At 45.4% G+C, this 15,169-nt stretch overlaps 1 protein-coding gene across 2 annotated transcripts in view; it reads right to left on the bottom strand.

The window, feature by feature from the left end:
• LOC137350716 (E3 ubiquitin-protein ligase ARIH1) overlaps positions 1-15,169 on the bottom strand; it is a 96,029-nt gene that overhangs the window by 33,203 nt on the left and 47,657 nt on the right. For both annotated transcript variants that reach the window (XM_068015639.1, XM_068015638.1), the window contains exons 4-5: positions 11,704-11,796; positions 11,553-11,608 (exon numbers count right to left, since the gene is read on the bottom strand). In XM_068015639.1, the coding sequence (XP_067871740.1) occupies positions 11,553-11,608; positions 11,704-11,796 (149 nt within the window). The remainder of the gene's footprint in view (positions 1-11,552; positions 11,609-11,703; positions 11,797-15,169) is intronic.

The following is a 15,169-nucleotide window of genomic DNA, read 5'->3' as shown; positions in this document are numbered from 1 at the left end:
TTGTTGTAATAGGGAATTGTAGGCTTTTTTCTGGATGGATCTTAAGATGGGCCAAATGCCTTCCTTACTTGCATCTAACTTGTCATGTGGGTATCCAGCAACAGCCCCACGTATTTTTACGTGATATAGTGAAGACACAGCTGTTCTATGTCAGTCTGATTATAACATGAGATCAATAGCAAACTAGAAGGCAAGCAATGGAGTACGACACCCTCAGCTAGATGCAATTGTGTTACTGGGTTTGTAATTACAGAAATGGCTGCAGCATAAATGGAATCCCACCTTCAGCCTGAATAATGCACAAACAAAAGGGATCTTGGTTCACTCATCTCTAAAACATGATCCCAGTTCTCCAAAAATAAACCCAACCTGCAGATCACCAAAACTGAAACACAATAACATGCATCAGGGCAAATGCATGTCGCCATGGTTGTCATCAACATGAACCTTGTGTAAATAGAATATGCTGAAATGAAATTGTTGTCAGCTTGTATACACATCACGTATAATAAACTTACCGATCAATCAGAACTAAGCTGTCTAACCTCACTTTGTACAATAAATAGGAGCAACAGGAATTACATCATTTAAGTTAATAGATAATATATAATACATAGGATATGATGATATTGAGGGAGGAAGCTGGTGTGGAGCATAACACCAGCATGGAGCAGCTGGGTCGAATGACCTGTTTCTGTGCTGTAAACTGAGTCTATGCATGAAGCAAAGTCAAGAATTGCAAAGGGGTATTCATCCCTTTGAAACTCTTCCTGTCAGTGCTGCAGATTGCTGGACAGAGTTTGCAGTAACCTGGCACAGCACAACATTCCTCTGCCTCATGTACAATGGATGGTTGGTGGGTGGAGTGGTATTCCCCCACTGAGATTATGACTGATGCAGGAATGGCTCAGGAAACACATGAAGAGACAAGCCATTAAACTCATCCACTAACAGAGAAAAGCAGACCTGCAGCACTGGACAGGGAGCTGAGCTTCAAAGAGCTGAATGCACCATCATTCTTGACTTTTGTCCTTACATAGAGTTTCCAGCACAGAAACAGGCATAACCTTTCATATCCCTTTCTCCTTTGTGTTTATCTCATGTTCTTGCACATACAAATATGCTTTCCCCCCCCCCATCATAACCACTGCATAACTTAAATGGAGAGAACTCCTGTTGCTCCTATTTCTTTTACAAAGTGAGGTTGGACAGCTTTGCTCTGACTGATCCGTGATTTCAGTATTGATTCTGTAATCAGTAATTAATAGCTGATGATTCCCAGAAAAACAATGCTTGGTTATCACTCTCCAACAGCACTCAGGTTATCGAGTCCTCTTTGAAACCAACAACATCTGCCCTGTTATTCAAACTTCACAAAGTGTTCTAATAGTTTTCCTCTTCCCAAAATTCAAATGCAATACTTGGCATTAGTTTCTGACTCCTGCAGACTTTTATGTAGAGTCCTGGGTTGTTACTGCATTGAAATTAGTGCCACTTACTGTGAGCGGCTGTTCTGTTTGCTTTGTTATTGATGCCAAGCTTTGTTTGAAATTTAAGCCAGCTTGATTCTGATTGGTCAAGGTATTTCCTGAGGAATGAACCAGCGAATGGCTGTCACTTATTTTGTTTAGCTGAAACAAGCGCAATGTTTGTACCTGTTCTTGCTGTCTGCAAAGTACAGGGCCCTGTGTATGAATATCTGTAGCTTCCAGTAATCGCAAATGCGCCACACCGCGAGTCCGACTGACAGTCTTAAATTGATTGTCAGTGCAATTCTTAGCACACTGAGGATTATTTCAATGCCAATACAATGTTAGGTATGTAGGCCGTACGTCCCAAAGATTGGTGGATCGTATCAAACATGTCCCTTCCGCTGTTCACAATGGGCAAGGTACAGGCCGCAACGAACCAGCCCATGCTTGCAAAACTCAAATCACAGTGTTCAACATCAGATGTGATTCCGCAATTGGACAACATTTGCTAAATAATCCTCAGTGTGCTAAGAATTACGGTGACAGCAAATTTAAGATGGTCAGTCGGGCTCGCAGTGTCCTGGCCAATATTTACCCCTCAACCAACATTACTAAAACTGAAAATCTGGCAATTATCATGATGCTCTCTGTGAGTCCTTGCTGTGCGCAAATTGGCTACCACAGTTCCTGCATTACAACATTGACTACAATTCACTGGCTTGTCATGGGTCTACGGGACCCTGGGGGGGGGGGGGGGGGGGGGGGGGTCGTGTGTAAGCTGTCCTCTGAAGATGGCTTGTCGAATGTTCTGTGAGGTGCACAGACCTTGATTGCAAAGATTGTTTCTTTTTTTGGAACAGATTGTCCTAACAGAAATTGAAACCAAAAAAAAAAGAACTTAAGGTTTCAGAGGAACTAAAACTGGTTGGAACCAGATTTACAAAAGAGACAGCCATCCAAGCTCAGATGGCAGGAAGGTGCATTTTACAGGCAAGTTGAAGAAAGTGAAAACGGGATCTCGGAGCGGTCTCTGGTATTTCGATGAACTGATTAATCAGACCCGGCCGTACAGTGTACAAGGTTGTCACTGAAGGGCACGGATCAAGGAATACGACTGGATCCATGCCATCAAGACTGTCGTGAGCAGAACTGAGAGGCTCTGGAGAAGTACACCATTGTTTGATGCAGACTATATCCGTGGAGTTTGGGATAAAAGGGGAACTGCTGTCAGTTGGGAATTGGTTGTTGCATCTTGGAAGACAGGATCTGGAGATCCACCTGAGCAATTTAAGAGTTTTGAAGAACTGAGAGGATGTAATTTGATGCTATACTTGCTGAGTGGACTGCCCAGTAAACCAGTGAGCCCCACCTTTATTGTATCTGATAGTGAATGTGTAATTTGTAATATCTTGACTCTGATCTGTCGAGTAACTCGTGTTTAATTTATGTTAATTTTGGTTTAATGGTTAAAATAAAAGTAAAATTTTGTCCATTTAGTTTTAATTGCGGGTTGCTCAATAAATTGGATTATTTTGGTTTGTTGGTCTCCACAGGGACCATAACAGGCTGGAAAGAATTTTGGGACGTCCTGAGGTCATAAAAGGCACTATATAAATGCAAGCTCTTTTTTAACACAAAGTTCACACATTATCGTCAGATTACTAATGAAGTTAAATGATGTTTAGCGGAGTGGCGGTGTCTTGGTAATCTTCCTGGATTAGTAATCCAGAGGCCTGGACTAATGGTCTGAAGACAAGTTCAAATCCCACCACAGCAGCTTGCAGAATTTAAATTCGGTTAATTAAATACATCTGGAATAAAAAGCTAGTGTCAGTAATGGTGACCACAAAACTATCAAATTGTTGTAAAGACCCATCTGATTCACTAATGTCCTTACCTGGTCTGGCCTACAGATAACTCCAAACCCACAGCAACGTGGTTGACTCTTCACTGCCTAGCAAGCCACTCAGTTGTATCAAACCATTACAGAAAAGTTGAAAAAAAACTTGACACACCACGCAGCATCGACCTGGGAACGCAAATGACAAATGCACACCCTGCCCAGTCGACTCTGCACAGTCCTCCTTACTAACTTCTGGGGACTTGTGCCAAAATTGGGAGAGTTACATGGAAACATAGAAAATAGGAGTAGACCATTCGGCCCTTCGAGCCTGCTCCGCCATTCATTATGATCATGGCTGATCATCCAACTCAGTAACCTGTTCCTGCTTTCACCCCATATCCTTTGATTCCCTTTAAACCCAAGAGCTATATCTAACTCCTTTTTGAAAACATACAATGTTTTGGCCTCAACTGCTTTCTGTGGTAGCGAATTCAACAGGCTCACCACTCTCTGGGTGAAGAAATTTCTCATCAGTCCTGAATGGTTTATCCCGTATCCTTGGACTACGATCCCTGGTTCTGGACTCCCCCACCATCGGGAACATCCCTTCCTGTATCTACCCTGTCAAGTCCTGTTAGAATTTTATAGGTTTCTATGAGATCCCCCCTCACTCTTCTGCACTCCAGCGAATATATCCTAACCGACTCAATCTCTCCTCATACGTCAGTCCCGCCATCCCAGGAATCAGTCCGGTAAACCTTCACTGCACTCACTCTGTAGCAAGAACATCCTTCCTCAGATAAGGAGACCAAAACTGCACACAATATTCCAGGTGTGGCCTCACCAGGGCCCTGTACAATTGCAGCAAGACATCCCTGCTCCTGTCCCACAGACTAATCAAGCAACAGCCTAACAGTCATACTCAACGAATCATACCTCACAGCCAATGTTCCAGACTCCTCCATCAACATCTCTGGGTATGTCTTGTCCCACCGGCAGGACAGACCTACCAGAGGTGGCGGCACAGTGGGATACAGTCAGGAGGGAAACCCCACGAAGTCAGGCATCAGGTCAAACACGGGCAAGGAAACCTCCTGCTGATTACCACCTACCACCCTCCACAGCCGATGGATCAGTACCCCTCCATAGTGAACATCACTTGGAAGAAGCACTGAGTGTAGCAAGGGCACAGAACACACTCTCTGGCAGGTGTATTTCAATGCCCATCACCAAGATTGGCTCGGTAACACCAAAACTGACCGAACTGGCTGAGTCCTGAAGGACATAGCTGCCAGAATGGGCTTGTGGCAGCTGATGAGAGAACAAACAAGAGGCAAAAACCTGCTTGACCTCAATCTCACCAATCTACCTGAAGCAGATGGATCTGTCCATGACTTCCAAAAGGCATTTGATAAGGTGTCATATAAAGGTAAGCACAAGATAAGCACTCACTGTGTTGGGGGTAATATATTAGCTTGGATAGAGGATTGATTAAGTAATAGAAAACAGAATTGGGATAAATAGGTCATTTTCAAATTGGCAAACTAACTAGTTGAGTGCTACAGGGATCAGTACTGGGTCCTCAACTACATACAATCCATATTCATGACTTGGAAGAAGGAACAAAGTATACTGTAGCCACATTTGCTGATGATACAAAGATAGGTGAGAAAGCAAGTTGTGACGAGGACACAGAGTCTGTGAAGGGATATAGATAGGTTAAATGAGGGGGCATAAATTTGGAAGATGGTGTATAATGTGGGAAAATGACGTAATGCACTTTGGTACGAAAAACAGTGAAGCAAAATATTATTTAAATGGAGAGAGACTACAGAATGTTATAGTGCAGAGGGATGTGGAAGCCCTCACACATGAGGCACAAAAAATTAGCATGCAGGAACAAGTAATTAGAAAGGCAAATGGAATGTTAGTTTGATTGGAAGGGGGATGGAGCATAAAAGTAGAGAAGTCTTACTACAACTGTGCAGGGTGTTGTGAGACCAACTGTGTACAGGAAGGATATACTTGCATTAGAAGCAGTTCAGAGAAGGTTCACTCGGTTGATTCCTGGGATGAAAGAGTTGTCTTATGAGGAAAGGTTGAGCAGGTTGGGTCTATACTCATTGGAGTTTAGAAGATTGAGAGGTGATCTTAGTGAAACAACTAAGATTTCAGCGCCGGGGGTGGGGGGCTTGACAGAGTAGATGGTAAGAGAACTCAAAACTGGGCATCCATGAGGCGCTGTGGGCCATCATCAGCAGAAGTGTATTTAACCACAATCTGTAACCTCATGGCCCAGCATTTTTTTTTATTCATTCATAGGACATGGGCATCGCTGGCCAGGCCAGCAATTATTGCCCATCCCTAATTGCCCTTGAGAAGGTGGTGGTGAGCTGCCTTCTTGAACCACTGTAGTCCATATGGGGTAGGTACACCCACAGTGCTGTTAGGAAGGGAGTTCCAGGATTTTGACCCAGCGACAGTGAAGGAACGGCGAAACAGTTCCAAGTCAGGATGGTGTGTGACTTGGAGGGGAACTTGCAGGTGGTGGTGTTCCCATGCATTTGCTGCCCTTGTCCTTCTAGTTGGTAGAGGTTGCGGGTTTGGAAGGTGCTGTCTAAGGAGCCTTGGTGCATTGCATCTTATAGATGGTACACACTGCTGCCACTGTGTGTCAGTGGTGGAGGGAGTGAATGTTTGTAGATGGGGTGCCAATCAAGCAGACTGCTTTGTCCTGGATGGCGTCGAGCTTCTTGAGTGTTGTTGGAGCTGCACCCGTCCAGGCAAGTGGACAGTATTCCATCACACTCCTGACTTGTGCCTTGTAGATGGTGGACAGGCTTTGGGGAGTCAGGAGGTGAGTTACTCGCCTCAGGATTCCTAGCCTCTGACCTGCTCTTGTAGCCATGGTATTTATATGGCTACTCCAGTTCAGTTTCTGGTCAATGGTAGCCCCTAGGATGTTGATGGTGGGGGATTCAGCAATGGTAATGCCATTGAATGTCAAGGGGAGATGGTTAGATTCTCTCTTGTTGGAGATGGTCATTGCCTGGCACGTGTGACGTGAATGTTACTTGCCACTTATCAGCCCAAGCCTGGATATTGTCCAGGTCTTGCTGCATTTCTACATGGACTGCTACAGTATTCTGAGGAGTCACGAATGGTGCTGAACATTGTGCAATCATCAGCGAACATCCCCACTTCTGACCTTATGATTGAAGGAAGGTCATTGATGAAGCAGCTGAAGATGGTTGGGCCTAGGACACTACCCTGAGGAACTCCTGCAGTGATGTCCTGGAGCTCAGATGGTTGACCTCCAACAACCACAACCATTTTCTTTTGCGCTAGGTATGACTCCAGCCAGCGGAGGGCTTTCCCCCGATTCCCTTTGACCTCAGTTTTGCTGGTGCTCCTTGATGCCATACTCGGTCAAATGCTGCCTTGATGTCAAGGGCAGTCACTCTCACCTCACCTCTCCTCTTGAGTTCAGCTCTTCTGTCCATGTATGAACCAAGGCTGTAATGAGGTCAGGAGCTGAGTGGCCCTGGTGGAACCCAAACTGAGCGTCACTGAGCAGGTTATTGCTAAGCAAGTGCCGCTTGATGGCACTGTTGATGACACCTTCCATCACTTTACTGATGATTGAGAGTAGGCTGATGGGGCGGTAATTGGCCGGGTTGGACTTGTCCTGCTTTTTGTGTACAAGACATACCTGGGCAATTTTCCACATTGCAGGGTAGATGCCAGTGTTGTAGCTGTACTGGAACAGCTTGGCTAGGATGCGGCCAGTTCTGGAACACAGGTCTTCAGTACTATTGCCGGAATATTGTCAGGGCCCATAGCTTTTGCAGTATCCAGTACCTTCAGTCGTTTCTTGATATCACGCAGAGTGAATTGAATTGGCTGAAGTCTGGCATCTGTGATGCTGGGGACTTCAGGAGGAGGCCGAGATGGATCATCAACTCGGCACTTCTGGCTGAAGATTGTTGCAAATGCTTCAGCCTTATCTTTTGCACTGATGTGCTGGGCTCCCCCATCATTGAGAATGGGGTTATTTGTGGAACCACCTCCTCCAGTTAGTTGTTTAATTGTCCACCACCATTCACGGCTGGCTGTGGCAGGACTGCAGAGCTTAGATCTGATCCGTTGGTTATGGGATCGCTTAACTCTGTCTATCGCATGCTGCTTTTGCAGTTTGGCACGCAGATAGTCCTGTGTTGTAGCTTCACGAGGTTGACACCTCATTTTGAGGTATGCCTGGTGGTGCTACTGGCAAGCCCTCCTGCTCTCTTCATTGAACCAGGGTTGGTCTCCTGGCTTGATGGTAATGGTAGAGTGGGGGATATGCCGGGCCATGAGGTTACAGATTGTGGTTGAGTACAATTCTGCTGCTTCTGATGGCCCACAGTGCCTCATGGATGCCCAAATATCCCTCACTCTACCATTACCATCAAACCATGGGATCAAACCTGGTTTAATGAGGAATACAGGACAGCATGCCAAGAGCAGCAGCAGGCGTACCTAAAAATGAGATGGCAACCTGGTGACGGTACAGACGGGACAACATGCATGCTAAACAGCGGAAGCAGCATGTGATAGACAGAGCAGTGATCCCACAACAAACGGATCAGATCAAAGCTCTGCAGTCTGATTGGTGGTAGACAATTAAACAAATAACAGAAAGCGGCTCCACAAACACCCCCATCCTCAATGATAGGGGAGCCCAATAAGTCAGTGCAAAAGACAAAGCTGAAGCATTTGCATCCACCTTCAGCCAGAAGTGCCGAATGGATGATCCATCTCGGCCTCCTCCTGAAGTCACCAGGATCACAGATGTCAGTCTTCAATCAATTTGAATCATTCCACATGAAGGAACTGGGTACAGCAAAGACTACAACACCCCGGGCAATAGTTCTGGAGATATGCTCCAGAACTAGTCGCGCCCCTAGCCAAGCTGTTCCAGTACAATCACAACATTGGCATCTACCTGACAATGTGAAAAATTGCCTAGCATGTCCTATCCACAAAAAAGCAGGACAAATCCAATCCAGCCAATTATCACCCCATCAGTCTACTCTCAATCATCAGCAAAGTGATGGAAGGTGTGGTTAACAGTGCTATCAAGCAGCACTTACACAGACATAACCTGCTCACCAACGCTCAGTTTGGGTTCTGCCAGGCCCAGTCAGCTCCAGACATCCTTACAGTTTTGATCCAAACATGGACAAAACAACTGAATTCGACAGGTGAGGTGAGAGTAACTGCCCTTGCCATCAAGGCAACATTTGACTCAGTGTGGCATCAAGGAACCCTCGCAAAATTGAAGTCAATGGGAATCAGGGGGAAAACTCTCCACTGGTTGAAGTCATCCCCAAAACAAAGGAAGATGGTTGTGGTTGTTGGAGACCAATCATCTCAGCCCCACGACATCACTGTGGAATTTCTTCAGGGTAGAATCATAGAAGTGACCATCTTTAGCTGCTTTGTCAATGACCTTCCCTCCATCATAAGGTCAGAAGTGGGGATGTGTTCGCTGATCATTGCACAAGTGCCATTCGTGACCCCTCAGATACTGAAGCAGCCCGTGTCTAGATGCAGCAAGACCTGGACAACATTCAGGCTTGGGCTGGTCAGTGACAAATAACATTTGCACCACACAAGTGCCAACAATGACCATCTCCCCATGACATTCAACAGCATTACCATCACTGAATCCCCTGCTATCAACATCCTGGGGGTTACCATTGATCAGAAACTGAACTGGAGCAGCCATATAAATACTGTGGCTACAAGAGCAGGTCAGAGGCTGGGAATTCTGTGGTGAGTAACTCGCCTCTTGATTCCCCAAAACCTGTCCATCATCTACAAGGCAGAAGTCAGAGGCATGATGGAACACTCTCCACTTGCTTGGATGGGTGCAGCTCCAACAACACTCAAGAAGTTCAACACCATCCAGGACAAAGCAGCCCACTTGATTGGCACCCCATCCACCACCTTCAATATTCACTCCCTCCACCACTGATGCACAGCGGCTGCAGTGTGTACCATCTACAAGATGCACTTCAGCAAATCACCACGCCTCCTTTGACAGCACCTTCCAAACCTGCAACCTCTACTGGAAGAATGCAAGCAGCAAAACACCTCCAACTGCACATTCCTTCCAAGTCGCATATTATCCGGATGTGAAACTATATTATCGTCCTTCGCTGTTACTGGATCAGAATCCTGGAACACCCTCCCTAACAGCACTGTGGGTGTACCTAAACCACGTGGACTGCAGCACTTCATTAGCGGTGGCTCACCACCACCTTCTCAAGGGCAATTAGGGATGGGTAACAAATGCTGGCCTGGCCAGCAATGCCCACATCCCATGAAAGAATAAAAAAGTGAGTGGAGCTGTTTAAGACAGCAAGCACCCTTTGAGGTAAAGCAATGTTAAAAACAAATTATGGGAGCATACTGAGGCAGATTGCAGTCACCAGTCTCCACATTTTAACAAAGAACAACTGCCCTCAGCTCTTCCCCACCCACCCTCCCCAGAAAGCAGAATCTCCTCACTGTGACCTCTAATTAACAAGAATCGCTAACCGTATTCCCACTGGTGTATACGGCCATGGCATCTGTGTTTACCGTTGTCATTCAGTATAGTGTGTTGGCACTAACATGTTATAGCAAAAATATCACACTTAAGCCATAACAGTTTAATAATGCGATTCTCTTAATTCACGATCTTCAATTGCTCCTGTCACTAGTAGCTCCAATGACAGGACTGCAACTACCATTATATTTCACCCAGGCACAATCTAATAGATGGACAGTACCTGGAATTACACAGTTTGGTGTCTTTCGCAGTTCAAGCGGATGATGTACAAAAATTTCACACCATCATGTTTCACTTTAGGCCTCGTCATTCACCCCAAAACCAGAATCTTTAATGACTGTACCTTATCCTTAATAGAGTCATCGAGTTATACAGCACAGAAACAGGCCTTTCAGCCCAACATGGCTGCGCTGGCCATCAAGCACCTATCTATTCTAATCCTATTTTCCAGCACTTGGCCCGTAGCCTTGTATGTTATGGCATTTCAAGTGCTCATCTAAATACTTCTTAAATGTTGTGAGGGTTCCTGCCTTTGCCACCCCTTCAGGCAGTGTGTTCCAGATTCCAACCACCCTCTGGGTGAAAAAGTTTTCCTCAAATCCCCTCTAAACCTCCTGCCCTTTACCTTAAATCTATGCCCCCTGGTTATTGACACCTCCGCTAAGGGAAAAAGTTTCACCCTATCTATCCTATCAATGCCCCTCATAATTTTGTATACCTCAATCAGGTGCCCCCTCAGCCTTCCCTGCTCTAACAAAAACAACCCTAGCCTATCCAGTCTCTGCTCATAGCTGAAATGCTGCAGCCCAGGCAACATCCTGGTGAATCTCCTCTGCATCCTCTCCAGTGCAATCACATCCTTCCTATAGTGTGGTGCCCAGAACTCTACACAGTACTCCAGCTGTGGCCTAACTAATGTTTTATACAGCTCCAACATAACCTCCCTGCCCTTATATTCTATGCCTCGGCTAATAAAGGCAAGATTCCCATATGCATTCCTAACCACCTTATCTATCTGTGCTGCTGCCTTCAATGATCTATGGACAAGTACACCAAGTCCCCCAGACCCTCTGTACTCCCTAGGGTCCTACCATTCATTGTATATTCCCTTGCCTTGTTAATCCTCCCAAAATGCATCACCTCACATTTCTCAGGATTAAATTCCATTTGCTACTGCCCTGCCCATTTTACCAGCCCATCTAGATCATCCTGTAATCTAAGGCTTTCCTCCTCACTATATACGACACCATCAATTTTCGTGTCATCTGCAAACTTACTGATCATACCTCCTATATTCACGTTTAAATCATTAATGTACAGTACAAACACCAAGGGTCCCAGCAACGATCCCTGCAATACACCACTGGTCACAGGCTTCCAATCACAAAAACAACCCTCGACCATCACCCTCTGCCTCCTGCCACTAAGCCAATTTTGGATCCAATTTGCCAAATTGCCCTGGATCCCATGGGCTCTTACCTGCTTGACCGATCTCCCATGCGGGACCTTAACAAAAGCTTTACTGAAGTCCATGCAGACTACATCAACTGCTTTACCCTCATCGACACACCTAGTCACCTCCACCTTAATTGCTTGCACATATGGAAACAATGATCAGTGTTAAACTAATACTTACATAACTGTGTTGTCATCTACTAGGATATCACAGCCATGAGCTGGGCAGGATATGGTCTGCAAAAAAGGTGCAAAATAAATGAGTTCACCAATGCAGTCAGATTTGAAAATTTCAGTGGAAATGAAACAAATACAACAGAGTGGATACATACCTGCCCCATACCTTCCTCTATGATCTTTGTAGTTAAGTATTCATTCCAGCACTGCATACAGAATTTGTGACCACACTCCAAGCCTGTGAAGTACTGCAAAAAGCAGGAAATTAAAAAAAGATTGCCAGTGTCATCATCAGATGCAATCAGTATCTGGGAACATTTCAACAGCATTAAATCACATGCAACCACTTTAGTGAAACACAGCAAAACTCTAACATAGGGGTCCAACACATAGTCCAGGTGATGTTCAGCCCTGAAGCCCAGGCTGCTAAGTCCCATTTGCAGTTATTTCTTATTTGCTGCTTGGCCCTGTTTGAATCTATTAAACACTGGTGAATAAATCTTAAACCAGAACACTAGGATTTGATCGTATCAGAAGCTGGAAAACTATGCTAATTAGTGGCAATAGATATTTATATTTCGGGGACTCCATGGGATATACCTTACAAGGACAAAGCTTGGGCATCACTACTGTGATGGACACTTAAAAGATCTATCCAAATCTTGGAAATGGTTTATAAAAGACTAATTTAAATCCTTTTGAGGGAATAGTTTTGTTTTGTGCCAATCATGATCCCCTCATTATTCGGGGAAAGATTTGATATTGCAACCACTTTACTCTCAACACTCCTAGGATCACATCAATCTATATTCAGCCTGCCTACTTCCATCTGGAGCAGCAGGATCATGTTTTCCCTTTACAAGGTGCACTTGCATCCTCTCTACTCTTTTCTTTGGCCTCCTTGTCTCGAGAGACAATGGGTAAGCGCCTGGAAGTGGCTATAAAGGCCAATTCTAGAGTGACAGACTCTTCCACAGGTGCTGCAGATAAAATTGGTTGTCGGGGTTGTTACACAGTTGGCTCTCTCCTTGCGCTTCTGTCTTTTTTCCTGCCAACTGTTAAGTCTCTTCGACTCGCCGCGCTTTAGCCCTGCCTTTTTGGCTGCCCGCCAGCTCTGGCAACTGACTCCCAAGACTTGTGATCAATGTCACAGGACTTCATGTCGCGTTTGCAGACGTCTTTAAAGCAGAGACATGGACGGCCGGTGGGTCTGGTACTAGTGACGAGCTCGCTGTACAATGTGTCCTTGGGGATCCTGCCATCTTCCATGCAGCTCACATGGCCAAGCCATCTCAAGCGCCGCTGACTCAGTAGTGTGTATATGCTGGGGATGTTGGCCGCCTCGAGGACCTCTGTGTTGGAGATTCGGTCCTGCCACCTGATGCCAAGGATTCTCCGGAGGCAGCAAAGATGGAATGAATTGAGACGTCGCTCTTGGCTGACGTACGTTGTCCAGGCCTCAATACCGTAGAGCAAGGTACTGAGGACACAGGCTTGATACACTTGGACTTTTGTGTTCAGTGTCAGTGTGCCATTTTCCCACACTCTCTTGGCCAGTCTGGACATAGCAGTGGAAGCCTTTCCCATTCGCTTGTTTAATTCTGCATCGAAAGACAGGTTACTGGTGATAGTTGAGCCTAGGTAGGTGAACTCTCGAACCACTTCCAGAATGTGGTCGCCGATATTGATGGATGGGGCATTTCTGACGTCCTGTCCCATGATGTTCTTTTTCTTGAGGCTGATGGTTAGGCCAAATTCATTGCAGGCAGCCGCAAACCTGTCGATGAGTCTCTGCAGACACTCTTCAGTGTGAGATGTTAAAGCAGCATCGTCAGCAAAGAGGAGTTCCCTGATGAGGACTTTCCGTACTTTGGTCTTCGCTTTTAGACAGGCAAGGTTGAACAACCTGCCACCTGATCTTGTGTGGAGGAAAATTCCTTCTTCTGAAGACTTGAACGCATGTGAGAGCAGCAGGGAGAAGAAAATCCCAGTGTAGGTGCGAGAACACAGCCCTGTTTCACACCACTCAAGATAGGAAAGGGGTCTGATGAGGCGCCGCTATGCTGAATTGTGCCTTTCATATTATCATGGAATGAGGTGATGATACTTAGCTTTGGTGGGCATCCAATCTTTTCTAGTAGTCTGAAGAGACCACATCTGCTGACGAGGTCAAAGGCTTTGGTGAGATCAACGAAAGCAACGTAGAGGGGCATCTGTTGTTCACGGCATTTCTCCTGTAGCTGGCTGTAGCTGAAGAATGAGTTACTTTAAGCATTCCCATCTATTGACCCAGTTAATAAAACTCACCTAACTTGTAAACAGCTTAGTACTCGACTTCTAACTAGCTGTCTACAGTTAAGCAGTTGGTTCCTGCCCCCACCTTCAGGCAATGAGTGTCTTAATTCTTTTAAAAAGATTTTCTGCTGACATCCAACTGACCCAGACAGAAGGAGCAAACAGAAACAGTTATAGCTGAGCTTTGTTGGTGCCTTTAGAAACGCAGAGAGTTACACGACCACCTGTGGGTTAGAAATTCACTCCTGAATTAAAAGGATTCAACGGCAACTTCATAAATTAAATGTTTTCCAGCCCACTCTTCTCTGAACTTTTACAGTGCTGACTCATCACCTACAAGGAGGGAGAGAAAAAACAGGGAACTACAGACCAGTGAGCCTTACATCAGTAGTGGGGAAAATGCTAGAGTCTATTATAAAGGATGTGATAGCAGAACACCTGGAAAGCACAAATGGGATTGGACAAAGTCAGCATGGATTTACGAAAGGGAAATCATGCTTAACAAATCTACTGGAGATTTTTTGAGGATGTCGCTAGTAGAATAGATAATGGAGAACCAGTGGATGTGGTGTATTTGGATTTTCAGAAAGCTTTTTGATAAGGTCCTACATAAGAGGTTAGTGTGCAAAATTAAAACACATGAGATTGGGGGTAATATACTGGCATGGATTGAGAGTTGGTTAACAGACAGGAAACTGAGTAGGAATAAACAGGTCTTTTTCCGAGTGGCAGGCAGTGACTAGTGGGGTACCGCAGGGATCAGTGCTTGGGCCCCAGCTATTCACAGTATATATTAATGACTTGGGTGAGGGAACTAAATGTAACATTTCCAAGTTTGCAGATGAAACAAAACTGAGGGGGAAAGTGAGCTGTGAGGAGGATCCAAAGAGGCTCCAATGTGATTTGGACAAGTTGGGTGAGTGGGCAAATGCATGGCAGATGCAGTATAACGTGGATAAATGTGAGGTTATCCACTTTGGTTGTAAAAACAGAAAGGCAGATTATCTGAACGGTGATAGATTGGGAAAGGAGGAGATGCAATGAGACCTGGGTGTTCCTGTACACCAATCGCTGAAAGCAAGCATTCAGGTGCAGCAAACAATTAGGAAGGCGAATGGTATGTTGGCCTTCATTGCAAGAGGATTTGAGTACAGGAGCAAGGATGTCTTACTGCAGTTATACAGGGCCTTGGTGAGACCACATCTGGAGTATTGTCTGCAGTTTTGGTCTCCTTATCTGAGGAAGGATGTTCTTGCCTTGGAGGGAGTGCAAAGAAGATCTACTAGGCTGATTCCTGGGATGGCAGGATTGACGTATGAGAGATTG

The sequence above is a fragment of the Heterodontus francisci genome, chromosome 35, assembly GCF_036365525.1.
Source record: "Heterodontus francisci isolate sHetFra1 chromosome 35, sHetFra1.hap1, whole genome shotgun sequence".
NCBI lineage: Eukaryota > Metazoa > Chordata > Chondrichthyes > Heterodontiformes > Heterodontidae > Heterodontus > Heterodontus francisci.
This window is presented reverse-complemented; position numbering and strand designations above follow the sequence as displayed.